Source organism: Chinchilla lanigera, unplaced genomic scaffold (assembly GCF_000276665.1).
Source record: "Chinchilla lanigera isolate Chin_1 unplaced genomic scaffold, ChiLan1.0 scaffold00047, whole genome shotgun sequence".
NCBI lineage: Eukaryota > Metazoa > Chordata > Mammalia > Rodentia > Chinchillidae > Chinchilla > Chinchilla lanigera.
Window position 1 is genome coordinate 7523361 of NW_004955448.1, and position 26487 is coordinate 7549847.

At 44.5% G+C, this 26487-nt stretch overlaps 1 protein-coding gene across 2 annotated transcripts in view; it reads left to right on the plus strand.

The window, feature by feature from the left end:
- Positions 1-26487, plus strand: part of Kcnab1 (potassium channel, voltage gated subfamily A regulatory beta subunit 1) — a 407620-nt gene that overhangs the window by 377890 nt on the left and 3243 nt on the right. For both annotated transcript variants that reach the window (XM_005393077.2, XM_005393078.2), the window contains exons 9-13: positions 7690-7775; positions 8418-8538; positions 9589-9683; positions 17739-17859; positions 23029-23117. In XM_005393077.2, the coding sequence (XP_005393134.1) occupies positions 7690-7775; positions 8418-8538; positions 9589-9683; positions 17739-17859; positions 23029-23117 (512 nt within the window). The remainder of the gene's footprint in view (positions 1-7689; positions 7776-8417; positions 8539-9588; positions 9684-17738; positions 17860-23028; positions 23118-26487) is intronic.

Below are 26487 nucleotides of genomic sequence, written 5' to 3' on the forward strand. Positions count from 1 at the left end.
CGGATGTTCTGTAATGTGACCAGAGCCAGGTTCTCCCAAAGCAGTTAGCCAGCATTCAAGGTCTGCTCATCATGTAAACCTTCTGCCCAAATCTAGACTTATTTTTATCAGTGTCCACAGCAACTCCTCTGGTGAGCTAAGTCCCTTCATTATCCCAGTATCCGGGTCTCCACCCTCATCTTGCTGCCTAAAAGAGAAGGGGTCTGATACCAAGTAGAACTGAACCATATGACCCTGCCAAGGCTGAACCATTTTTACCTCTGAAAAAGAGCAGTTCCATTTGGTTGAACCGATAAGGTAGTAGTCTTTAAAGTGATGCCTTGGCTAGTTGATAATTTTTCCATCCACCCTCCCCGCCCTTCCTCTCTTCCTTCCTTCTACATTATTAAAGCATAATAACACATCTACAGGATCTTTGGGAAATATCCTACAGGATCTTTGGGAAACATTTTGTATAAAGAAAATTACACATTAAATACAAATATTTTTCTTTTCAGCATTTTGAGAGTGTATTTGAAATATTTGTACTTTGCTAATACTATTCCAGTTTTTTAATTATCCCTTAATGCATTTATAAATATGCCTATCCTGTTTCCTCAGCTACAGTAAGAGAAAACTGTGGTGCATTATCTCTAAAACTTCTTTTTGGGTTTATAATTCTGTCTCTGTGTCAGGATTAATTTACATACATTTTATTTGATAAAAAACACTAATTTCTACACTTTTGTGTCATTAGTGTTCTGGTTTAGCATTCACACTGTTAACTATTGCTTACAACTTTCAAAATATCAGGAGCCTTCTCTCATTTTTAAAAAAATAAGAAAAAGAAAGGTTTTATAGTTTTTTTATTTTTTATTTTAAGGATAAAAGAACAAAAACACATTAACAATCAGACATGCACAAAACAACACCCAAACAACAGAAGCAATACAGAATTTCAGACAAGGTGATAGGAAATATACAATGGTTGTTGTATTACATATTGTTATCTTCAAATTGGTTATTCAATTAAACAAATATAAGCATGTAAGACTGATCAAACAATTAAACATCAACTGTTCCTTTCAATAAAGCAACAGAAGTCAGTAGTACAACTCTCTTAGCTATCCTGTGTGTGTGTGTGTGTGTGTGTGTGTGTATTTTCCTTCCTTCTTTTTCTCTTTTCTCTCATCCCAGTTTTCTTTCCTTTTAAGCAGTTTCTTTCCCTTTCACAATATCTATTATACCTCTCAGATTTTATTTACTCTTTCATGTTCTTACAATAGTGAGACAATATAATATTTATACATGTGGGTCTGATTTATTTCACTTATGAGTTTGGACTCTAGTTGTATCCATTTACCTATGAAAGTCTCAAGTTTATCTTTCTTTATAGCTGAGTAATATTCCATTATGTAAAAATACCCACAACTTTTTTATTCATTCCTCAGTTGATGGGCGTTTGGGTTGTTTCCATGACTTAGCTATTACAAATTGGGTACACATATATCGCTGTGGTATGATGTTTTTAGTTCTTCTGGAAAAATACCCAAAAGGGAAATAGCTGGTTTGAAAGGGACCTCCAGTGCTAGTTTACTGTGGAATCTCCAGACTGATCTCTACAGTGGTTGCACCAGTCTGCACTCCCACCAGCAGAGGAGAAGGGTCCCGTTCTCCCCACAGCCTTGACAGCATTTTGTTATTGGTTGATTTCTTGATGATGGCCGTTGTTTCTGCGGTGAGATGGAATCTCAGTGGTGTTTTAATTTGCATTTCTCAAATGACTAATGATGTTGAATATTTTCTCATGTATTTATTTGCCATTTGTATTTCTTTATCTGAGAGGTGTGTATTCATCTCAGCTGCCCATTTTTGAGTTGGATCTTTACGTTCTGGAGGGGCTGATGTTTTTTTAATTCTTTATATGTTCTAGAGAATAGTGTTTGTCCAAGGGACAGTCAGCTAAAATTTTTTCCCAATTTGTGGGTTTTCTTAGAAAAAGAAAGATTTTATGTGAGGTAAGTATTTTTGGCATCACATCCAGTTAAAAAATTTAAATATCAACTTTTTTTCCACTTAAAATAAATAATTGTGCCAAGTCCTGCCGCATAAATGCACATTTCGGAAACATAGATGCCCTGCGTGACTACATGTCACAAAGTTCCAGCGTCCAACCTGAGAGGAAAGCGCCAAGGCCACACCCTGCTTCCTTATCACTCAGTCTGCGCTGCTCTTCCAGGCTGACAAGGACCTGCACACGTGAGCGCATGTCAAGCCTGGAAAGAATTCTACAGGACTGGTGCTAGCCTCACTGTACCCACGGGAATGGAAGCACAGTTGCTTGCAGTATTTGTCCAGGGCCAGCCGTGCGCTATGGAATAAAGAGGAGCTGCCCGTGGCCTGTGGACCCTGGAGAGGCCTCACCAGGTTAAAGAATAATGACACATAATAATCAACCTGGACACGTTTACAAGATTTAACCAAATCTTTGGGTAGTTTAGACAGTTTTCCTCAAACTTTTGAGATTTTAGAGCTAATAACAGCAAAACACACCAAGGCCCGGGTTCACTGAAGGAGGCGAGGACCTAGGTTTAGTTATTTTATCAAATTCCCCAGGTGATTCTAATCCCTACAGAAGTGTGTGTGCATGTGTGTGAGTGGGAGTGTGTAGCATAGTGCTAACTAAAGTAAAGGTTATGTTACAGTGATGTGGGAAAGATACAACTCCCAACCTGCAAAATGTCCAATGTGCAGCATTCATACCCCCCAAATATCAAAGAATGAATTCGAGCTTAAGAGTAGCAAAGGTTTATTAAGAGGAATCTCCTGAGAGACAAGAGGGGTGTGTCTGGAGTGGGCAGCCACCAAGGGTCTTCGTCAGGGGCAAGTCACCCAGCAAAGTCCCAGCGTGGTACAGTGCAGTCAAACTGTGCTGTGCTCACTTCAGCAGCACAGATACCAAACTACAGTCAACCTGAAAGATTACAGGTAGAGCAGCTTAGCTAGTACCGATCCAATAGGGAAAGGAATCACACAGTAAGGGTACAAGGAAAGATCAAAGGCATTTTTGGGAAGGGAGAGGAGTATCGGTCCAGATGTTCTGGTCACCTATCTAAGAGTGTGATGCCTATCTGAGCTGGCTGGACCATGTGGTGCTAATTACAGTATAACCTCAGATAGCTCCTTATCTCCCGGGCCTGGCTTCTGGGTCTCCATCCCGAGGCCTGGCTCTCTGGTCTTGCCTCCAGCCACAGTTCTGATGTCTCTATTTTTGTGCTGATTTCCTTGTAGGCCCAGTCCCTCTCTCACTGTATACGAATGTCTACCTAGTGTAGCTGCGTGTAATAATAACTGGGAGCATCAGATGGATGAACACAGAAGAGGAAATGTGGGGGGAAGTTGACCGATGAAATGGCTAACTTGAAAAGAGCATAAAGGAGTAGTTCTCAGACTTTACCGTGTACAAGAATTGGTGGAGGGCTGCTTAAAAGACAGACTGGTGTGTGCACCCCCAGAAACTGCAGCCTACTAGGTCTGAGTGGGGCTCCAGGATTTGCATTCGGAACGAATTCCCAAGGGGTGCTGACGCCGCCAGTCTATCCCCAGGCTTTGAGACTAAGTAAACAAGTAAAGTGGCTCCAAATCCTGGCTGCACACCAGGCTCATCCCGGTTGAGTTTCTCAAATAGCGACGACGCCAGGGCCTCACCCCAAGATTATGATACAACAGAAGGCCGGGGAGGCTGGGCACGGGTAGTTTTAAGGCGCAACACACTGCAGGTGTTTCCAGTGTCAGGCGGCTGAGAACCACTGGGGCTGAGCCTGCTGGAACAGCGGGGAGTCTAGGGTGGGGAGTCAGGTCGAGTCTGGGCGTAGCAGATTTAATCATGTTTGTCTGAGAGTCTTTCTGCAGGGGTTCGAGAATTCTCACTGAATAATCTTTCCAATGCCCTTTCCGTATTCAGAACCGACACCTTTCAAACGCATTTCTGTGATACACACGTCCACTACGCTGCACAGGCCCGGCTGACTTTTTTCATTCAACCATGCTGCCCCCTAGCGTCCGTACTCATTAGAATTGTGCAGAACCCACCTCAGCCGTCAACGTGGTGATTTCCAACTAGCTAGCTAAACAAGGCGGGAAATTTTTCTCTGACCTGAAAAAAACAATACGCTAATTTACTGTGAACGAATTACATGTTAACGTGGACTGGGCGACTCCCCAGCTGTGGCTGTGCGAGCGCCGGGGGTCCCTCCCTGTTTGCACCCCGTCTGCTGCCGTCAGAGCACGCAGGGCGCTGCGGAGCTGCCGGAGGGCGTCCCAGAGACGCCTCGCCTTTGCCCCACTTCTGCAGCCACCTTCTGCTCCCTGAGCCGCAGTGTACTGAGAACAGACGCGGTCAGACAGGCGCTCCGCGCCCCGCTGGAGTGCCACAAGCCGGGCGGTCCTCCCGCCCAGCAGGAGCGCCCCACCGCGCCCGGGGGCTTCCCCTGGGGGTCCGCGCAGCCTGCACCGGCCCCTCTCCTCCTGCCTGCCCGCCCCCGCTCGGCTCCTTGCTAACTCCTTCTTCCCAGCTCAGCCCTGATGCACACAGGCCGACGCCTACCTCTCCCGGCTGAAACTCCTCTTTGGCATTAAGCACTCCTCAGCCGCTCAGGGTCCCTTTTCACCCCCTTGCAACCCTGTGGGAAGCTCCTCCTCGGACCGTCTCCAAAGCCTCCCTGCCCGCACCGTTCCGCCGCGGCCTCACCCCGACCCTGGCTGCGTCTCCCGCGGAGACCGCTCCTTGCGTGTGGACCGGGCTGCGGCCCTGCCCGGGATGAGCACGGCCGTCCGCCCTGTGGGCACACTCCCGCAGCGCTCTCTGTTCCCGGTTCGGAAATATCCCGCTCCCCTCTGGCTTCCTTCCTGGCCCCCTGGCTCCTGATCGCCCCGCACAGGGTCCTCCCTCTGACCACAGCTAGCAATGACAACGACAACCTTCTCTCGTTTCTTTCTGACTTTTCGTAGGCAGTTTCACCCACTGCCATGGATTTATAGTCAACAGAGTAAGAGTTAAACACACCACATCCAGCAGATCGTTCATCCTCTTGGGTGTCCAGTTCTCTCTCTCTCTCTTTTTTTTGGTACCAGGAATCGAACTCATGACCTCAGGCTTTCCAGGCAAGCGCTTATGCCACTGAGCTATATTTCCAGAACGAGTGTCCAATTCTCGTCTCCCCTTTAGTATCTCACAGGCATTGTACCTCAAAGAAGAGCCCTTGATTTTCCTCCCAAAACTTTCCGCTCCCAGGAAACAGCCAGAGATCTGGAGATACGTTCCTCTCTTTCCCTTACTTACCGCAGTCTCTACCTTTATTGACACCGTCCTCCAAGTCCCCCCTCGCCCACCTAGAACACCGCAGTGCCTGCCTAAAGACCACCCTAGCTTCTCAGGCGGGCCCTCCACACACAGGCAAAGATGGTGTTCTGAAATGCAAAGGAGGATGATGGAATATGTCATTTCCTTGCCTAAAAAAAGTCAGTGGCTCCGTTACACTTTGAATACAAACAAACAGCATGGTTCGCCTTCTGCCAGCTATCTCCGTCCCATACCCCTAGCATCCCTCCATACTACCACATGGCTGCTCCTCGCACATGGCTTCTTTCCAGTGGCCAGAATTCACCAAGCCCTGCCCTGCCTCAGGGACGTGCACTTGCTATTTCCGGACACGTTCTTCCCCTGTTCCTCACATAACTGGCTCCTTTTCACCCTCAGCATAACTCTTCAGTGAGACCATCTTTGCCCTAAGGAGTCTTCCCTTGCAGTTTTGATCTCAGCCTCCTTGTGTCTTCCACGGAGCACTTCACATTTTGTAATTACTTGTTTACTTCTCTGTCTTCCCCACTCAACTCTAAACTCCCTGAGTTCAGGAACTTTGTGTCTTTTTTACTCAGAAATGAATTCAGCAATTTGCACAGTACCTGGCAACACTATATTTTTACTGCCTGCATGTTGAATAGGTGCGTGAATGTGCACCCAGTCGCCCCCTCCGCCCGGCTGAGCTGCTGGTTCAGGCCTTCGGTGACTTGCACGTGGCCAAGCCACCTGACTGTTCTGTACTCATCTTACTTGACAGCAGAGACTGAGAGAGGGAACAGGGTCAGGATCAGTTTATTTTTTGTGAACGTGTTAAGCATTTACCACCCTGTTCCGCCCACCCCAGCACCCCTAGCACCAAGAGCAACAGACACTGATAAATGGTGTTTGAACAACCTCGTGGCTCAGAAGGAAGGCCTATGTAAAGGGAGGGGCCCTGGCATGATGGTGGAGGTGTCTGCTCTGGGCCAGAGATTTAATAACGGCTTTCAACTTCCAGAAGAGTTTTTAATTGACACCTATTCCACTTGTACTCTAAAAGAAAAGAAAAGAAGGGTTCTTATTATTTTTCTTTTCATCACATTTGTTTAATAAAGGGAAAATGAACTTCGTAGTTTAGTTGCTGTGATTTAACATTTGGGAATTTTTATCCAAGAAGAAAATATTCAGCTTACAAACCAAATTCTACCTCTGTTGGCCAGTAGTGAACGAAAGCATTCTCGTCTTCCAGAGAACCCAAAGGCAACTTCAAACAGCTCACATAAGCCAAACGACAATGAACTGAAGACACTCACCCGGCCTTCTCCTTCCAAACCCCGCCCCAAGCAGTGCTTACCTAGGAGAAACAAAAAAAAAAATTCATCAACGTCAGTTCTACTTTGAGACAAGGACTGGACTTTTCTAGAGAACATGTAACCTACTGGTATTTATTGGGACACAGAAAAGTCTCGAGATCTTATGACCCCTTGAAAATGTCTAATGACTTGGCATGCTGTTCATCCACGCAGCTGACCTGCTTTGTGGGAAAAATCCAACCCTGTTTATAAATTTTTGCCAAATTGAACTTGAGGTTGTTCCTGCTCTCTCTAGCTCTGCATCCCATCTTGCTGGTGCCGAGTAAAGATGAGCTCGGCTCCACCCCTCTCGGGAGAGGATTCATTTTCCTGTTTAGGAAATGTGATGTCAACCTGAAAGAGCCTGATAAGCAAAGTGGGTGGGCCCACCGGCAGGCCTTGGTGAAATCAATTGACATGGGTGTCTTAGAACAAAATTTGGTTCAGCGTGGCCAAGGACAGGGTGTGTCACTGGAGGCTTTGAGCCCCTGTGGCTGCAGCTGTTTGTTCAGCATTAATGTGTTTATCTTTCTGCTAAACACATTGTTACTGAGTCATCTCTATTAAACAGCTACTCGGTGTGAGGCCCAGCTCTGCAAACCTAACATACAAAGAAAGACAGGCCTTTCATCCTCAGTGCCCTTACGTTCAACACAGCCAAAACAAATGCTGTCCCACATTGCTCATTTTGGTGAGCAAGTACTCTGATTCTCAGAGAGTAATCATATGTTCTTTAATAAGACCACAAACCGTCAAGCAGTACAAGCAAAGGAAGAACTTGAAGTGGTCATTATATTTTTAATACCAATTAACACTGTTGCTGAAAAGTGAAAGGTAAACATCAGCCTCCAAACCAGCAATATTATATGTTAGACTCTTCTGTTATCAGCAATATCAAAGTAATTATATTAATCAAACAAATAATTGCATTAAACTTTTAAGGTTTGGGGTTGGGAAAAACATCATACAGCTTTGAATAGTAGAGAAACTCCTGGAATACTGTTTGGCCTTCCCTAGAAATTGTTCGAGCCATGACACATGTGATAAACCAAGGCATGGCGATGTACTGGGGCACCTCAAGGTGGAGCGCTATGGAGATCATGGTAAGCTAATTTCTCCTGGGTACCTTACTATTGTTATTCAGATACCATGTGTAAATTAGTAGATCATTTGCAAACTTTACTCAGATTCCCTGTGACATTGGAAATCTGAGATCAATTCCATCATTAAAGAGATGAATATTGAGGCCGGAGCTCATCAGTTCACAATACGACAGGGAGAGCTCAGGCCTCTTAAAAGAATCGTGTTTTTTGGTGGCAAGAGGGTAAACTGAACTTTACAGCTAATGAGATAAATGAGTAGAGTATTCCTGTTTAAAAACTATATTAATAGCAATTCTGTTTATAACACATTAAATACAGATCAATTTTATATGTTAGTTTAAATTTTATTTCTTTAGAAACCTAAAAAAAGCAAACTATATTTTTATTATAATAATCCATAATTCATACTTTGATTAATTTGCCCTAGACCTCACTAAGTCCAAATCCTTCCAAGGAATAAGAATGTGGTACATTTAGTATTGCTCTGGGTGAAATCAATAGGCGTAACTTTGCTTGTTATTTGGCATCCTGTGCGTTCCTTGGTTTGTGTTGACTTCACTGAACACTGCACATGCAGATGAATCACAGTGAGGCCTCATTGTTAATCAGTCTAAAATCAGTTGCAATCTTGTTTCTCCCCAGGAAGCCTATTCGGTAGCAAGACAGTTCAATATGATCCCACCTGTCTGTGAACAAGCTGAGTACCATCTTTTCCAGAGAGAGAAGGTGGAGGTCCAGCTTCCAGAGCTCTACCATAAAATAGGTAATCTTCAAAAGTACATCTACTACTTCTAACAAGGGGAATATCAGTGGTTTGGAAAATGAGTTTTAGTAAACTGCTTTCCTAAATGTCCCTAATTAATATAAGGATTATAAGGACGATACATGCTAGAGACTAGCAAAATCCAATGTGCCCGTACTTAGACTATAGGGCATCCGTGATGAAATCTACAGAGTTGTGAGCTGTGACTGGCAGTGTAAAGTGTATACATGGTAAAGGGGAAAACCCGTGGATAAATTCATACAGTACTCACCCAACCATGCAACTCTGAATGGACTGAGTGCCTTTCAAAAACGTCGTGGACATACACATCTGTATCTCTAACTGTCCTGGCACTAAGTTTGATACAGAGAATTCAACAATTACCAAGCCAGACACCATATGTTGGTACAGAAAGAATGCTCTCAGAGAGAAGGGGAAAAATATATACACAATATAAACACAAGAAATTTGGACCTAGGAAAAACATGAATAAGCCACGTTTTTGAGGCTTATACACAAAAGGGTATCTTTTATCTTATATCTCTATATGAAAGTTACCTAGCAAAGTTATATCCAGAGATAACTTTCTTAGAACTGGCAGGAAAAGGCTGCATAAGAAAAAAAGATAAAAATTCAACAAGAACAACTGTTATTACTATCACTTACTGAGTGTTTACTAGGCACTGTGCTTCTACTACGTATCAGCCATCACATTAGGCACTGAACAGACGAGAAGCTCTGAATTTTTGTGCAAGGGAAAGTGTTTATCTCTCCTCCATGAATCTTCTACATCAAAACATCATAGATAAGCCAAACCTTCAGGACTTGCTTTTGCAACTCATTCCAAGAACTGACAGTTCATGTTTAATTGGTTTATAAAAGAATGAAATACAGTTTGCAAATGTAAAAATGTACTGGAGAGAGATATGCTGGTATTAATTCATTTATCTGGCCAGCTTTCCCCTATAACCAACCAAGCTGTGTTCAAACACCCACAGTCCTTTGATCCCAGTTGGTACAATTGATTTTCTATGGTTTTCCCTTCTGTAGGGGTTGGCGCAATGACATGGTCTCCACTTGCCTGTGGAATCATCTCAGGAAAATATGGAAATGGGGTGCCTGAAAGTTCCAGGGCTTCGCTGAAGGTATTCTCAACTTGTAAGAAGAGCCTGGGTATGGGGGAGAAGATTGATTAGAATGGCTCTGCAGTGGCCTGGGGCTTTCCAACTCAGACGCATGGTGGCCCTGGCCAGGCTGGTGGCCCCTGGCAGTCTTCTCCCAACCCTCTGAGGTCTCTGATCCTGGCCAGTCAGCTCCTCACAATCTGCACAGAAAAGTCTCTTCCTCTGGGGGCTGGGGGAAATGTCCATTGACCTGGTTGGACTTGCAGAGTTCAAATCCCTGCATTGTTGCTTATTTTTTTAATTAATTAAGTTTATTGGTACATTTTAGGTGTACATGATGATCACATTCATCAAAGGGAATTTGTACCTGTACATGATATATCTTTGTTTGTTTGTTTGTTTGTTTGTTTGTTTTTCCGGTACCGGGAATCAAACTCACAACCTTGTGCTTTGCCAGGCAGGCACTGTGCTGCTGAGCTAAATCCCCAGCCACTACATGATATATCTTGATTCTTTCTTTCCCGTTCCTCTCTCCTTCCTTCAACCCCTCTCCCCCTCCTTATTTACAGAAGCTTTGTTTGCATTTATTCCTTCTTTTCTCATTTTTTTTCTTTTCCCTTTCTTCCCTTCCCCATCTCTCCACCCTAGTTCCCCTTCCAATTTCAAAATTTCCTGTTTCACAATCTCTGTTATACATTTTGGTCCTTATTTACACTTTTGATTTCTCTCACCAGGGAAACAATGTGGTATTTCTATGTGTGTCTGATTTATTTCACTTAGGAGTATGGCCTCAAGGTGCATCCATTTACCTAGAAATGTTACTTTTTCTTATTCTAAGGAAGGCATTTATTTCATTCCTTGTTTGAAACTGACAAAATTTAAAGTTCCTTTTCTGTGGAAGAGGATTTAATTTTCTTTTTCTTGACAAAACAAAATTTAAGCCATAGAGGCTTACTCCATGTGAGACAAACAGTTGCAGCAAAGTATGCTTTGGGGTTGGTTGACTTTTTTTATTGTGAGTTGGGAGCAGAGGTAAGGAGGGAGGGCCTCCGGAGACCGATGTTTACTAGCAAAATTTCTATCACTGAGGTACCATGGTTGGCATTTGTAGAGACTCATTCTGGCCATTGGCACTTTGTAGTTTAAATTCTACTCTGGAAAATAATGGTATTCAAGATCATAAAAATAAAATTACCTCCATTCAAGACACCTGGATGATTGATTTGTTGGTGAGCATTCCAAACATCTTTCCTTATAAAAATATGTCCATTGTTTTAAAATGTGAGAGAATGTGTAATAAAGTAGAATCTCAAACTGTTCTGTACTGTCAAGGGAAAAAGAATATAGGCATTTAAAAAATTCAGTCAAGCACAGCCCTCCTAAAAGGGCACATACGCAAGACCCAGCTTCAAGGGCCCAGTGGAGGAATAGCTCACATCAAGCCTGAACTACCAATCCTTTATCAGTGGACGGGTGACCACCACGGTCTTCCTGATCAGGACATTCTCAAGATTCCAAGAATTTCTCTTCCCTTCCTGCCTGTAACAGTTCAGCTTTTAGCTTGTTTGTTCTCTAAAATATTGTAAACATTTCCTAAAGCATGTTGACATGGCCTTTTGTGGCTTTGTAGTGTCACAAAACACAGTCATCCTAGAATATTAAGGAAGGTCTTATTCCTCAAGATTGAACAACAAAGCAAGTCCAACTGAGGGAAATCAAAAGCATATTAAGGAAGAACATATAAAAGAAAAGATAAGAAGGTAGTAAAGAAGGAAAGGGTAGAAGGGAAGAATTATGAATTATGAATTCATTAAGAATTATGAATTTAATCCTGGTGTGGTGGTGCATGCCTGTTACCCCAACACTCAAGAGGCTGAGACAGGAAGATCAGTACAACTTTGAGGGTAGCCTGGGCTGCATAGTGAGTTCAAGGGCAGCCTGAGCACTTACTATGTGCCAAGCATCAGTCTAAGTGTTTTCATTCATCTTCCTTTGTCCTCAGAAAGAGAAATGGATATAGATTGGCTTTTAGTCAGTCATAGCTAAGCTAAATTGCTATACAGGTGTTCCTTGTCTTACAGTAGGGTTTAGATCTGACAAACAAATTGTAATTTGAAAATATCTTAAGTCAAAAAATTCATTTAATATACCAAATCTACAAAACACCATAGTTTAGCCTAGCCTGCCTTAATATGCTTAAAACACAATAGCCTACAGTCTGACAAAAATCACTTAACACAAAATCTATTTTATACTAAAGTGTTGGATGTTTCATGCAATTTATTGAATATTGTACTGAGAGTGAAAAACAGAACTTGTGTAAGTGTCCTTTCACACCATCATAAAATAAAAAAATCCTAGATCAAGCCATTGTTAAGTTGAGGACCAGCTGCACAATCTTTCACAGGCTTTCTGAAAAATTCAAAATACTTCTATATATGCTAAGTGTTCTCAGCTTTTTCCAGATGCAGAAACTAAAACACAAATACATACATTAAACAAGACAAATACATTAAATTCAAGACCATAAATTCCTAACAAATAAAGTTGATGTCAGAACCATGTCTCCTGGCTTTTGGTTAATTATCTTTCCCAAAGACATTTTTGCTTCCCTTCAGACCCAACCTTTTTACAAGAAAAAGCTAGTCTATTTTTGGAGTATATGATTATCTAATCTCCATTATTATTTGGGGAAAACTTGCTAACAGTTGAAAACACTTTCATAAATGCAACTGCAAACAGCAAAAGAAGAAGAACGCACATACAAGATGTTTGAAGGTGATATTATGGTTCATATCTAGATGGCCTTCTAAAGCCTCATATAATCATAGGTGGGACCTTTGGAATCATAGGTGGACCTTTTGCTATACAGGTGTTCCTTGTCTTACAGTGGGGTTTAGATCTGACAAACAAATTGTAGCTGACTTGCAGTTAGGACGTAGGGCTTGGTTGGAAGAGATGAGTCACTGTGAGCGTGGCCAGGAAGGTTATAGCTCCCCGCATTCACTCTCTCTGCTTCTTGTCTGCCATGCCATGAGAAGCTCCTCTACTATGCACCTCTCCTATGCTGTCGTGCCTTGAAGCCAACCAACCATAGACGGTAACTGTGAGCCACAATAAACCCGTCCTCTTCAGGTTGTGGGTGTGAGGTGTTTTGTTCAAATAATAAAGAAAGTGCCTAAGACAGATTTTGGTACCAGAGAATTGGGATCATTGTTAAGACACTGTGTGATTCAGAAAGTGTGGTTCAGAAAGCTTTGGAACTGACTTGTAGGAAGAGTTTGGAAAGGTTTGAAAATGCCAACTGGAGAAATTGTGGATTTATTGTAAACAGCTTGATAGTAGATTCTAGTCAGAGCTCAGAAAGACAGAATGCTGATAAGAAAGCAGATGGTAAAGACCAGACTCAAGAGGTTTCAGTTGGGGAAAAGGACTCCATTGGCACTTGCAGTCCAGACCATGTATGTTGTGCTGTGGCAGAAAATTTGTCTACATCTTGCTCAAGTCCTGAGACTTTGCAGGAGACTGAGATGATTTTCAGGGGACTAAGTAATCTGGCACACAAAATTTCAAGGCAGCCTAACATTGAGGCTATAGCACGGGTACTGTTGAGAGTTTTTTGCCAGTGCTACATTAAGAATCAAGAGCAAATGGCACAGCTGAGTGACTTAAAATTTTTTAAGATTGCCCAGAAAGGAAGCCCAAATAAAGCTGGGACCTGCAAAATTGGAGCATAAGAGAGCTTGGTTGCTGAAAAGATTAGCATTAAATAGAAGCCAAATACTTTCTATCTGGACACTAGAAAGAATGCCTCAGGGGCCTGGGAAGAATGGTCTTTCATAGACTTAGGCGTGGAAAAGTGAAAGGCTGCTTTGAGACAAGACCCCCAAGGCAGCCAGCTGGAGGCCACCTAGGAAACTGGCCTCCTGGGATTCCATTCACAATGCTCAGTTGAGGGACTTATCAGAGAGGTCAAGTGCCCAGAGGTCCCTGCAACCATGTAGCAAAAGGGTCTGGCTATTGCTGGAGCCAGGGGCAGAAATTGGCAGCATCCACTTGATGCTATTGTTACAGTTGTGCAGAATGCAAGAATTGTGGGATCGTGGAGGCTTCCACCCAGACATTAGGAGACAGTCTTGAAGGCTAGGCAGTGTGTCTATGAAAGGGTAATGCATGAAGCTGTGAGAGTGAAACCAAAGTGCACTGGGAACCCCAGGAGTTTAGAGAAGTCACCTGAGGGAATGAGCAAAGCCAGCGTAAGAGAAAAGCCACGAAAGCAGCAACCACTAGCAATGCCTTGGGCTGGGACTCCCCAAGCCTTTTGGAGTTCAGATCCCTCAAAACTTGCCCCAGGTACTGGACACAGAGCTACCAGATTTAGAGTTTGCTCTCTAGGTTTTGGTCTTGCTTTGGTCCTATAGGTTTCTATCCTCCTCTTTCTCTATTTTAGAATGGGAATGTTTATCCTGTGCCATTGTATGTTGGCAGTGTTTAACTTTTTTTTTTTTTTTTTTTTTTTACAGAGGCTTACACCCAAGTGTAAGCCTTCAGTCTCAGTGGAGACCTTAGTTTTGGCCATTTCAACAGTGTCCAAATTATTAAAACTTTGGTCACTCTTAAAGATGTGTCATATGCATTTTGCATAATATGTATTAGGCTGGGGGCAGGGCAGAATGTTATGGTTTATATCTAGGTGTCTGCCTGAAGCTTCATGTGACTGTAAGCAGGAGCTTTGGGAGGTGACTAGATCATGGGGGTGCTGTAGCTAGCTTCCTGTTAGGAGGTAGGGTTTCATGTGAACAGATGGGTCCCTATGGGTGTGACCAGGAAGATTATATTACCCTTTTCAGCTCCTCCCTTCACTTCTCTCTGCTTCCTCTCTGCCAAGCCATGAGCAGCTTCTTCTCTGCTGCGCCCTTATTTAGATCTTCATCATTTCTCACCAGGTTTACTGCAAGAGTATCTTCCTAGACACTAACAGTCACATTCACCAAACCTAGCAGCCACATTTACTGTATTTTTTATCACATCTCCTAAAGACACTCATGAAGAGGACTTCTAAAATTGCTTCAGAAAGTAGCAAGAATAAGATAAATGTGTTGAAAGTGAGAAGTAGTATTTTGAGGGAGATTCACAGCAATATGTCTAAGGTAATAATTTTGTACATTCACTGTATATTTTGATCATGCCTTGTGCTCTCTGCCTAAATTCCAATCAAGAATTAACTAACAGCTATGAGAGACTTTGGAAAAAGTCTCACAGACTAGGACCATCCTGACATTGTTACCTATAAGATGGGACACCTAGATAATGGTTACAGTGTTTGGGAGAGGGCAAACAAATAGCTTTAGGAAATGTAGAGAATATTGTGACTTACATACGAAAGAATAGCCCACTAATATGAAGGGGGAAATGCTCGTTTAATTGATTCTTTGACAAGCACCTACTCATGATCTACTTGGCGCTAGACTCTATGCTAGGTGCTGAGGACGACAGGGATGAATGGGACAGGCTCATCCCTCAAGGAATAGTTGAGAGACTTATCAGAGAGACAGACATGTACAAGCTGAGTTATTAAACAGCATGAAGTTCACCAGCACCATAGACCCCAGTGGGTTAGCTCGGAAAGTCGCACTGTACTGAGGAGGGGTGTCCATGCTGTGTCTGAAAAACTGAAGAGATTTATCTTTACCATAGTGTCCCCCAGTTACTGAGACTCTTCCCCACGGAGCCCCTCTGCACCAGCCACAGGGTCAGGGCTCAAGATCACTTCCATATTTAATTGTTTAAGGCTCATCTTCTCCATCTGCTAGCATTTTCCCAGTTTTAAACTGCTTACTTCCAAAACATTGGAAATGTTCCTCTTGGTATGAGGCAAGCAGTATAAACACTATGCATCCACTTTTTTTTTTAAAGCCTCAACTCTTTATATTGCACTGATTAAAGCAACAGTGAGATTTATTATATTGAGGATGGGGAGAGAATGATTCAATAAATAAAAATGAATGTTTGATATCTGTTACTTTTGGATATCTGTCTTTCAATAGAGTATGTGTATTTGTGACACATAAACATATACTCATGCATACACACACATATATACTTATACACACACACATATATATATCATACCCAAAACCTAAGAAAAGAATATATTGCATATATGATTTGAAAAATGGAAGAGTTCAGAGCTCAGTGAGATTAATAAATCAGCTATTCTTTCTGTGTTGCTTTCTAACTTGTTTGGAGACAGAGTCTCAGTATGCAGTTCAGGTTGGCCTCAAGCTTGTAGCGATCCTCCTACCTCAGCCTCCTGAGTCCTGGGATTGTAGGTGTTTGCCACCATGCCATTCTTAGAATATATACCATTCAGTGTGGTATATATTGAAACCTCAGAAACTGTCCTTGTTGTAATAAAAAGCAATTATTCAAGAGCATTTTTCATTAGCTTTCAATTTTTTTGTTTGACTAGCATTCAAAGATATCAGCCCCCTGAAAGATGTTATGAAACTTAAGTGAGAACTGATGTTTTTCCCATGGAGGAGAGCAAAGCAAGTTCGGGACTCTCTGATGTAGGCAGTGCCCTGGCCCAGAAAGGCTGCCCGGGTCCCAGTCGTAACCATCCGCCCCATCAGCACTGGCACCAGCTGTCATCTCCAGAGAGACGTGCCAGACCACCCTTCCTCTGGAATAAGTCAGAGCTTCACAGATCTTAGGCTGGAAAAACACTTGGCTGTTTCCCCAAGCAGACTCCCGAGTGAGGAGCCAGGCCATCAGCCTTTGAGATCTAGGAGGCAGACAGCAGGGGAGGCTTGCCCTTTGCTTTCTCACATCTGCAAAATAATTCCAAAAATCACAATAAAAAATAATGTGGTTACCCTTTTCTTTGGAAATTCTCTCTTTGAATAATGAAAACTTCTTAAAAAACAAAAGCCAGCGGCTGACTGAAATCACGTGGGTGGGGGCCTATGGCCCACTGCCCACGGCAGAGCTGCCTGCTGCCTCTGGGAAGGTAAAGGTCCGGGTGGCAGTTATGTCGCCGCACAAGCAACAGAGAAAGTCCACGCTGCCACACAGAGTTTAGTGTTTTTATTTTCCCCAAACCAGACTAACTTTCTTACAAGTATCTTTCCCTTTGGGTGTTGCTGCTTGATGCTAGTGTTGTGCAGAAGAGACTATTATTTCCTTCTTCATAGTAAGCACAAAGCTTTCTGGAAAGTAGGGCATTGAGAGGACTGCACAGTTTTTCTCCTTCTGTTTAGGAAATTAGATTCACTTTATATTCTACAGATCAGGGTCAGTCTCGTCTCATACGTTTAAAGAATGGTTTCCCTTGCTGAATTGCTTAAAGTTCCATAGTTACACAATAGGTAGTACATGTTTGGAAAATTCTTTATTCAGTTTAATTTTTAAAAATGTACTTGATATTTAACAGTTATACTATGTCTACTTCTAGAAAGAAATTGAGGAAGCCAACAATAAGTCCTCATTATAAGAAGAATATGAGATTAGGTGTGAATTGAAGACAAGAGAGAAAATACATTATCTTACATTCTTATAACAAGAATGTAAGATAATTCTTATAACAAGAATGTAAGATAATGGCCTACTTGGAGCAGAAAGCTTGGCACCTAGATTTCTTAACAAAAAGGAAACATAATAGATGTCGGTAAAATGACAGTTCCCTCTCTCTCTATCTCTCCCTCCCTCCCTCATTCCGTCTCTCCTCTAACACCAGGCTATTCCAGTAAGAAACACTGTAATTTCTCCACTTGACCGATTAGGGTGTAACTGTCTGTATGTCAGGGTTTTAAGGACTTTTGTGCCTATTGATCAATTTCAATGGCGAATATCAGCCAGAAGCAATCTGTTTTGAACAAATAAACAAGGAGCAAAGGTACACGAACATTTCTTTGCATAAAGATATGTTTCCTTCTCACTACAAAAGGTAAGAGTCAGAATCAAGGAGACTCAGGACTTCACTCTGAAGTTCCTATATTTATTGGATTAACAGTCTTGGACATCCCATCCGTGCCACATGTTAACATTCCACTGTTATATTATTCTTACCTGCAGTGCTACCAGTGGCTGAAGGAAAGGATTGTAAGCGAGGAAGGAAGAAAACAGCAGAACAAGCTCAAAGACCTGTCTCCCATCGCGGAGCGCCTCGGCTGCACACTACCTCAGCTGGCCGTTGGTAAGGACGTCCCCGGGGTGGCAGAGGCAGGACACGCCTTTGCAGAGACCACAAAATACGCAGTTTTCTATTATTAGTCCACATATCTAACCAGACAAAATGTCTATCTATTGTGAGGACAGACTGATCTCAAAAACACACACCCTGGTAAATGCAGCACAAAGTGAGTTATTCAAGGGTCTCCACCATTTTCTATATATGCCAGAACAAGTTCCTTACTTCTTTCCCCTCTTCCCCTTAACGCAGTTTAAATAAGAACACGTCCATGAAAACACACGCTTTCTCACAAACACCAGAGGCGAACTGTGTAGTGACACCCATTTCCTCTGGCTCTGGTTCCCAACCCTGTCAAAGCTAAGCCAGGCCTGACGTCAGGCTGTGACAAAGGCCCCTGCTACTGCCAGGGGAAGTTGATCCTGGAGAAGCTTTGCTTGGAGACAACTTAGTGCCATGGAAGTTGCTCTTCTTGTACTGTGGCATCCATGAAAATCATGGTCCCTGGTAACTCGAAACCACACACACTGGGGCCGTCCCGTAGACAGATGACATGAACCACACACTGAATTTCAAACTTCCGTGTGGCTGCATTAAAGAAGTAAAAAGGAAACAGGTGAAATTAACTTTAATAAAGGCCTTTATTTAACACAGTGTTCCCCAAATATTATTTCACAATGTAATAGATATAAGACAAATTATTGAGATAGTTTATATCCTTTGTCACACTGTCTATCATCTAGGGTGTATTTTACACCTACGGCACACTGTGGTCAGACACTGTGGGCATGTGTGCCGGTGGCTGCACATGGGACAGAAAAGCGTTTACTTTCAGTCCCCTCGCTGGGGCGTATTTGCCAGGCTGGGTGATAACCACTTCATACTCACTGTCTTGTCTCCGTAGTCACCAAAACAATCCCGTTAGCTGTAGACTGTTAGTAGATCTGTCCTATTGATATCAATGGAAGATTTGCTGGAATTCACATGGCAACCTAGAAAGGAATAAGCCAGGCATAATAGCGCATGCTTAAGGAGGCAGAGGCAAGAGGATCACCACAAGTCCAAGGCTAGCCTGGGCTACAAAAGGAGCTCAAGGCCAGCCTGAACTACATAGTGAGACTCTATCTCACAAAACCAAAAAACAAAAACAAAAAAAGGAATAAAACGGGTGTCAATTCCAGGAGAAAAAAATCATATAGACTAAAAAAATACCAGGAGTGGGGGCAAATTAGATATAATGACACAATGAGATAAAAAAATTCATAGGTCTATGCCAATAAAATAATTTAACAGAATATTTGTTGGTAGCTTGACCTTTCTGAGGCTCAAAGTCAGAAAAATATTAGTTGCAGTTAACACCATAAACAAATGGAAATAAAAAAGCTTTACAGGGAAGAAATATAAGGTATCAAGATCTACTATGACTATTGCTCTCTTTCTTAAAAAAAAAAAACAAAGAACATATTTAGTGCAATTAGTCAGCATCCCTACAGCTTTTAACGTAGCAAAGAAAAAAAGTAGCTATGTGACCAAAGCAAGTTTATTTACTATAAATTTTCTTGTGTGGAAAATGAACATTAAAATGCATATCTTACAAACTTGTTAAGTAAGGAGAAATTATACATGCAAAGCAGAGTAGGTATTCAGCAAGGGGCAGTGATGATGATGACAATGATGATATTTTGGCAAAGAATTAGACATCCCGGAAGTTCACTCCTGGCTGTTTGTGTGGTCAGAATAATATCTGCAAAAAGAAACACAAACTTTGCATGTTCATAAATTTGATTTTAGGTGGTACCATGAATCGGCACAGTTGACCCTCCATATGCATGGATTTAATCAACCATTTATCTTGTTCCAGGGGTTATAAATAATCTAGAGATGATCTGAAGTATACAGCAGGGTGTGCATGCATGTGCCCTGCTATGAGTGTCCTTGAATTTCGGTATCCTTGGCAAGCCCTGAGCCAGTCTCCCAACATACAAGGAACAAGACGTAGCACATCATCTTTCTAAAGAGAAATCTTTACAGAATTTAGATTTTCACTGGATAGTAGATATACATGAAACAACCTCCACATAAAGTGTGAATTTAAGTTAAAATATATTTTTTTCTCCTTCTCCTCCCTCTACGCCCAGATGTCTTCCCTGCCTGTCATTTTTGTTCTTTCTTTATAAACAAGTAGTTTTGTTTTTAACCGCAGAACTCTCAAAACCGAAAGGATTTCCACTATATTACCTTTCATCTATAAGGTGGGTGTGGGGGAAAGGAGAGCTTTGGTCAGGAAACAAACCACTTCAGCCCAGCTGTGCTGGCTCCCCAGGTAACACACCTGCTCAGGAGCCAGCATCACCCCTCGCTGGTAGTAAACAGGTGCTGAATATGCTGGCTGGTGACACTCAGAGACGCTAAGCATCCAACCTCAGCTGCAGGTGCTACCCAGGGAGTAGGTCTGCACCCAGAAGTTCTCCTGTGCCCCACAGCCATCTGGGGAAATCAGCTGCTACCGACTTCAAAGTTGTTTATGGGCAGTAAGTCGCCCGGAGCTCTGTGTTACACTCGGAACTCTCACTAAGGCCAAGAAGAATTCTGAGTACAAAGCAAGAAATGATCAGCCCTCCCCCAAGAAAAAAGGAGAGAGGAAAAAAGAAAAGGAAAAGACAGAAGGAGAATAAAACAGCTGGAATCTCACTGGGCATGGCGACACATGCCTGTGATCCCAGCACTTGTGAGGCTGAAGCAAGAGGACTGCAGCAAGTGCAAGGTCAGCCTGGGCTACATAGTGAAACCCAGGGAAAAAGAAAAGAAAAGAGAAAAAAATCCCCGGATGTCCTATATTGGTGCCTTTACAAAGCACAATTTACCCCATGGAAAGACCTCGGGATGGCTCTAAGGTCTTTTACAGCCATGCACAGTAACAGTTAAGAGTGTCACTTGCCAGCAGCCTTCAGCACACGGGGACAGAAGAGACGCCAGCAGCACACATCCGTCACCTACGCCTATGCTTACAAACATTAGTAAGTGCCTCCTAGGTGCCAGGTACTGAGCTGGTTTCTAAGATCCCACCGCAAATTAGCCACACCTCACAGCCTAACGGAAACAAACAGATAATGTAACTGAAAGGTAAAAATGGTTCTGTAACAATTGTGTGTGTGTGTGTGTATTTTTTTTTTTTAAGATAAGCTACTCCTCCAGCTTCCTCATGCTGAGAGCAGAAACCACCACCCCACCCCACCGCACCACAGCTGGTGCCAAGGAGGCTGCAACATTTCAACATTTCCTGGGCCCCTGGGTGGGCCAAAGCCAGGCTGAATCTACATATGTTTATTTCCTGGCTTTTGTACCTAGTCTAGAAACCAGAGTACTTCTGCAGGCTCCAGCTGCTATCTCATTTTGGCCAAATGGAATAAACTCACTTCTCCATTTCTATGGCACAGATAGCAAACGTACCTGGCCAACATACCCCAACAAGGGGCCTGACAGGGATGAGCTACTCTCACACTCCTGAAGAGAACAGTGAATAAGTCCAGACAGTCAGGGCCTGCTTCAGGCCTCTGACAGAGCCCCTGCCAGTGCTCCAGTATTGAGAACGGAAGAGGGGTTAGAGAATACCGAGTAGGGGCACCCGGCCCAGCATGGGGTTCTGAAGCGACACCCTGGGCATCTCGAAAGATGAGTAGACATCTGTGAGGAAAGGAAGGAGCAAAGCAGTCCAGGAGGAGGAAAAGCAGCCGGCTACTTGGGGATGGAGAGGACATGCTCCTAAAGCACAAACATCAAGGCAGGGAGATGGGATGCTGGAGAGGCAGATTAAAAGGTAACACTTGCTAGGGCAAGAATAAGAGTTTTGTTTTATAGGATTTTTGTCATGTACAAGTTAAAGAGCTTTTAGCCCGGGCAGTGGCACCATTAGGTTTATATTTAGAGAAACTGCAGTGGATGTGAAGAAGCTATGTGTGGGAGGGGCACTTGAAAGAGGTAGAAAAAAAGCCAGTTTGCAAGGAGAGGGCAGGTGAGCACCTGAATGAAGGCGGTGGTGGCAGGGCTGGAGAACACAGCTGAGCCACCAAAAAGGTAGACCCCGTGCACCCCACACAGTGAACTACTACGCAGCAATGAAAAAGGAAAACACTTACACACACAACCACATAAAGAAACTATGTGTGCTAAGTGAAAAAGCCAAATACAAAAGACCACACGGTACTCGATTCCATTCATAGGAAATGTCCAGAAGAGACAAATTTACAAGCAATAAGTAGATTACCAGTTACCTAGGTCTGGAGAAAGAATAGGGATTAACTACTAACGTGCAAGAGAGTTCTTACTGGAGTGATACAAATGTTCTAAAACTGGATTAAAAATGGTAGGAGCTGCAGCCAGGCACGGTGACACATACTGGTAATTCTAGCACTCTGGGAGGCTAAGGCAGGAGGATTACAAGTATCCAGCCCAACTTAAACAACTTAGTGACTTAGCAGGATTCTGTCTCAGAATGAAAAGAGCTGGGGCTTCAGCTCAGTGCAAAGGCCCTGGGTTCAGCTCCAGGTTAGAAAAATAAAATGGTGATGACTGTACACTAAAAATAGTGACGGGTGGTACATTTACCAGGAAGAATTTAAGGTGCCTTTAAAGTACTTTTTTTTGAGGGGAGGGGGAGTCCATACATTGTAACAATAGTTTTTTTCTTTAAAACATGGAGGGGGAAGAGAAAAACAGACCGAGTTCCCCAGAGCAGGAGAGGGGGTGAAGGGTGACCATTAAGGGCCAGGGAGGGAGTAATGCGCATGCTCAGCCCAGGAGGTGGTAGGTGGAAATGAAGGAGCAGACAGCAAGTCTGCAGGACTTTGAAACAACAGATGAGGAAAACAAGACCAGGAAAGAAAGGAAGAGCAGGCGAAGGCTATGCTCCTGTGCTGGGCAGCTGGACCAAATGCCCCATAGCTGGGCAAAGCCCCTCTTAGAAAGCACAAGACCCCTAGCCCAACTCAAATGCCCAGGTTCTATCAGTCTCCTGCGCAGCAGGGGGCGCTGCTCAGGTTTTCAATCCTAGGGAGCATTTTCCACAGAAAAGTTAATAAATTTTGACTGCAACAAACATAGCAGGACCTGGTGTTCACAAGCTAAGCAATAACCATGGGCGCTCTGACACGCCGGCCTTATGTTCTCTCTTCCCAGCGTGGTGCCTGAGAAATGAAGGCGTGAGCTCCGTGCTCCTGGGCTCATCCACTCCTGAGCAACTCATTGAAAACCTCGGTGCCATTCAGGCAAGTATCGCAGCCCTGTCCTGCAAACGCCTGGGAATGCCGTGGTGCCTTTTCAGATGTCTCCTCCTCTGTCCAGAGTGGGGGAACAAAGGTGTAAGCAGCAACAGAAAGCTTTCAACAAATCCAGGGTTGTCGCCGGTATTATTAACAGGCAGTGTTCCCAAAGCTGATTTCTCAGGCCGGCTCATCTCTGTAGGACAGTGCGTTCCGGCACTACTCCTAGCAACTGACTGCCCAGGCCTGCCCATAAAAACCTTCTTACTCACCTACTCGAAATCTAATGGAAATAGGACAGTACACACATACCACTCAGCCCTCACAGACGCTGCCAAGCTCCGCTGCACCACGTCCCTCCTCAGTCTCCATCTCCTGGCATCCTGCTCTTTTCCCTTCCCAGCACAGCACGCAGGACAGTGAATGCGTAACTGCCTGTCTCCGCGGCAGGCCTTGCTTCTCCACTCACCTTCTAGCTCCTAGCACACCACGTGGCCCTTACTCATCACTCAGGAAATAACTGTTGCATTAATATTTGCCTTGTTTGAGGAGAAATGGACTCAAAAATTCTATTTGGACTTCCACGATCCTATCTCCCCCGAAGCAATTTCAGGAGGCCCATCCCACTCGCCTCCCCTACCGTCAGGGACGGCTTGTGGTCCGGGCTTTAGATGGAACCCGCAGCAGTCAGTACTGCGGGGAGCGGGCGGAGCCGGCGGTGCTCCTGGGTGTTCCAGCTAAGGAGAGTGGTGATTGGCGGCTGCTGTGACCTGCCCCTCCCCCAAGGGCCACAGCTCAGTCCCGGCCTGCCCTACCGAAGGCCCTAGGAATAGCCAGAGTCACTACTGCTGCAACAGGCAGAGATGGGTGTGTTTCCTTCTTACCCACAGAGAAACAGAGCTGTCTCCGTTTCTCCCCATCCAGCTGACCCTGAAACAAGCAGAGCTGTCAGCTCTCCCAAAAGGAGAAAGAGATTAAACAGAGGTAGGCACAAACTGAGAGTAGAAAAGCCCTTTTAAATAACAGCCCCGCCTGTGTGGGGGTAAATGGTGGAGGCTGCCCGTCCCCAGCACCTTTCCTAGGAGTCCAGAGCAGGGTAAAGCACCACCGCCTCTCTGCTTCCAAGAACTCTGTCCAGCCCCGCGGTTCTTCCTGGATTCTGTGGGCCCTGCTTCTTCACGGAGAAGGCTCCCTCCTATGAGCTGCCCCACACAGCTGCCCCACACAGTGGGGACAGGAGATAAAATTCAGTCTAGTGATTTTGATTCCACTAATATTCTTAGCACACTCATCCTGTCTGGCACCAAGAGCTAGGGAGTGGGAGTTCTGCAATGAGTAGGAACAAGATCCTGCTCTCAACGAGCTGGCTGAGAAAGTCAATTAAGAAATCTATCCTCATTCAACCGGTCAGCACTGGCGATACCAGAGGACAAAAGAAAGATAAAGTCCAACCTCCAAGGGGCTTCTATTCCCGAGACAGATAAAAATAAACCCACAGGGGCTGGGGATTTAGCTCAGCAGCAAAAGCGCCTGCCTGGCAAGCGCAAGGTCATGAGTTCGATTCCCGATACCAGAGAAAAACCAAAAAAAAAAAAAAAAACCCACAGAATTATTCCAGGTTGTGAAAAGAGCTACTCAGGAAATAAACAGGCTGTTGTAATACACTAACGGAAAAATGGGGGGCTCTATTAATGTCTCTGCAAAAGGCCCCCCTAAGATGTTTATTGCAAGGCCCCCATCTATTCACATCCTTCTCACAGCGTCTGAGGAGCCCAGGAGTGTACTCCAGGCGCAGGGAGGAACGCTGCAGACTGAGTCAGGGAGGAGCTCGGCTTTCCCGACCCTGGGGCTCCAGCCAAGGCTCAAGCAAAGGAGACGGGAGCAGGGGATGCCCTGACATGCAGAGCAGGAGCAGCTCCCCCAGGACAGCACGGCAGCAGTTCACCCTTCACGTGTGGAATTCCTCCGTGGGTTGGAGAGCAGGGACGTGCTTCCACTGCATAAAGATGGCTCCACCTGCCGTGCGGAAAGCAAAACTGAAAGGCAGGGGCAGCAGGCGAGGACACGGAGGTGCAGCGAGGAAGTCAGTCTCCCGGGTTTGGGAGGGAGGAATGCGGGGTGCCCATGACGCTAACTCAGGGCAAGCGCGCCATCCCAGGGGAGGTCATGCGGCCAGGGAGAGGCAGGGAAGGCAACTGTGAGTCACTTTTCTTCCCAAAGCACTTCCTCCCAGCCAAGCTCCGGCCCGCAAAGGATGGAGGAGGCATCCACGCTCACAGGGAAAGAGAACAGGGACGTCACCCCGCAGCACGGCTGCCGCCACGGGGTTACCGGCGCTCTCCCTTCCTGCCCCGCTGCGGAAGAAGGGAGAGTGTGGGGCGCCCACCCTTGTAAGGAATTCAGCTGCTCCAAAGGATAGAATGTGCCTGAGGCACACAAAAGCTGGAGGGTGGACACAAATCAGATGCTCCGCAGGTGGGAGAGACAGGACAGAGGCCACAGCTGCAGGCAGCCCGGCTGTACAGGTCCTCATCTTTCCTACCTCTACCTAAAATTAGCAAACAGAACTGCCTCACATGGCCACGTCCAGGGCCTCCCTCAAAGTCTCTGAGGCTCCCCATCACCTACCCAGAGAAATCCAGGCTCCTTAGCAGCCAGGCCCTTCATACTGAAGCCTATTGCCCCGAATGCCCGCAGCACACATGCCTGTGTACACACACACACCTCCCCAGAATCCTAACCTCCAGCCAGCAGCAGACACTCAGATCCCCAGATGTAAGGAATGGTCCCTCCTCTGCCTCCCAAGGGGCCAGTCCCGCCACCGCCACAGTACAGCTCAGCAGTGACTCCATTCAGGGAGGCCTTCCCTGCTGCCGCATCAGCCCAGGCACCGCTGGGCAGACGCTCCCCCACTCTACCAATTCTTCCGGCCAGGCTGCAGAACTGATGGTGGAGGTGGCGAGGGTATGGACACTAAGGAGCTTAAAATGTAAAATAGCTGCCAACGTTTTTAAACACGGGGTGATTTTAGATAAAATTCTGAAACTATGGCTCCTCTTCACTTTGTTCTTACTATATATTTTCCATGTTTTACGCAAGTATTTCTATGAGTTTTTAGAAATCTATCTTAAATGTAGCTTGATATAATGAACCTTTTTCTCTTGACATAACTAGACCATTTTCGACACAAAACTTCCACCAAATCGAGTTTCCAAATTTCAGTCTCATTTTTACAATCTCACTCTTAAATAACACATTGGCTGTTTAGACCCTCTGCGATTCAGAGCTAGCAGGAAATCAAACTCCTCCTCCTTTAGCTTCAATAGCAAAGTTTCCGCCAGAACCAAAAGTTGCCCAGGCTGAGAAGCTCCACGAT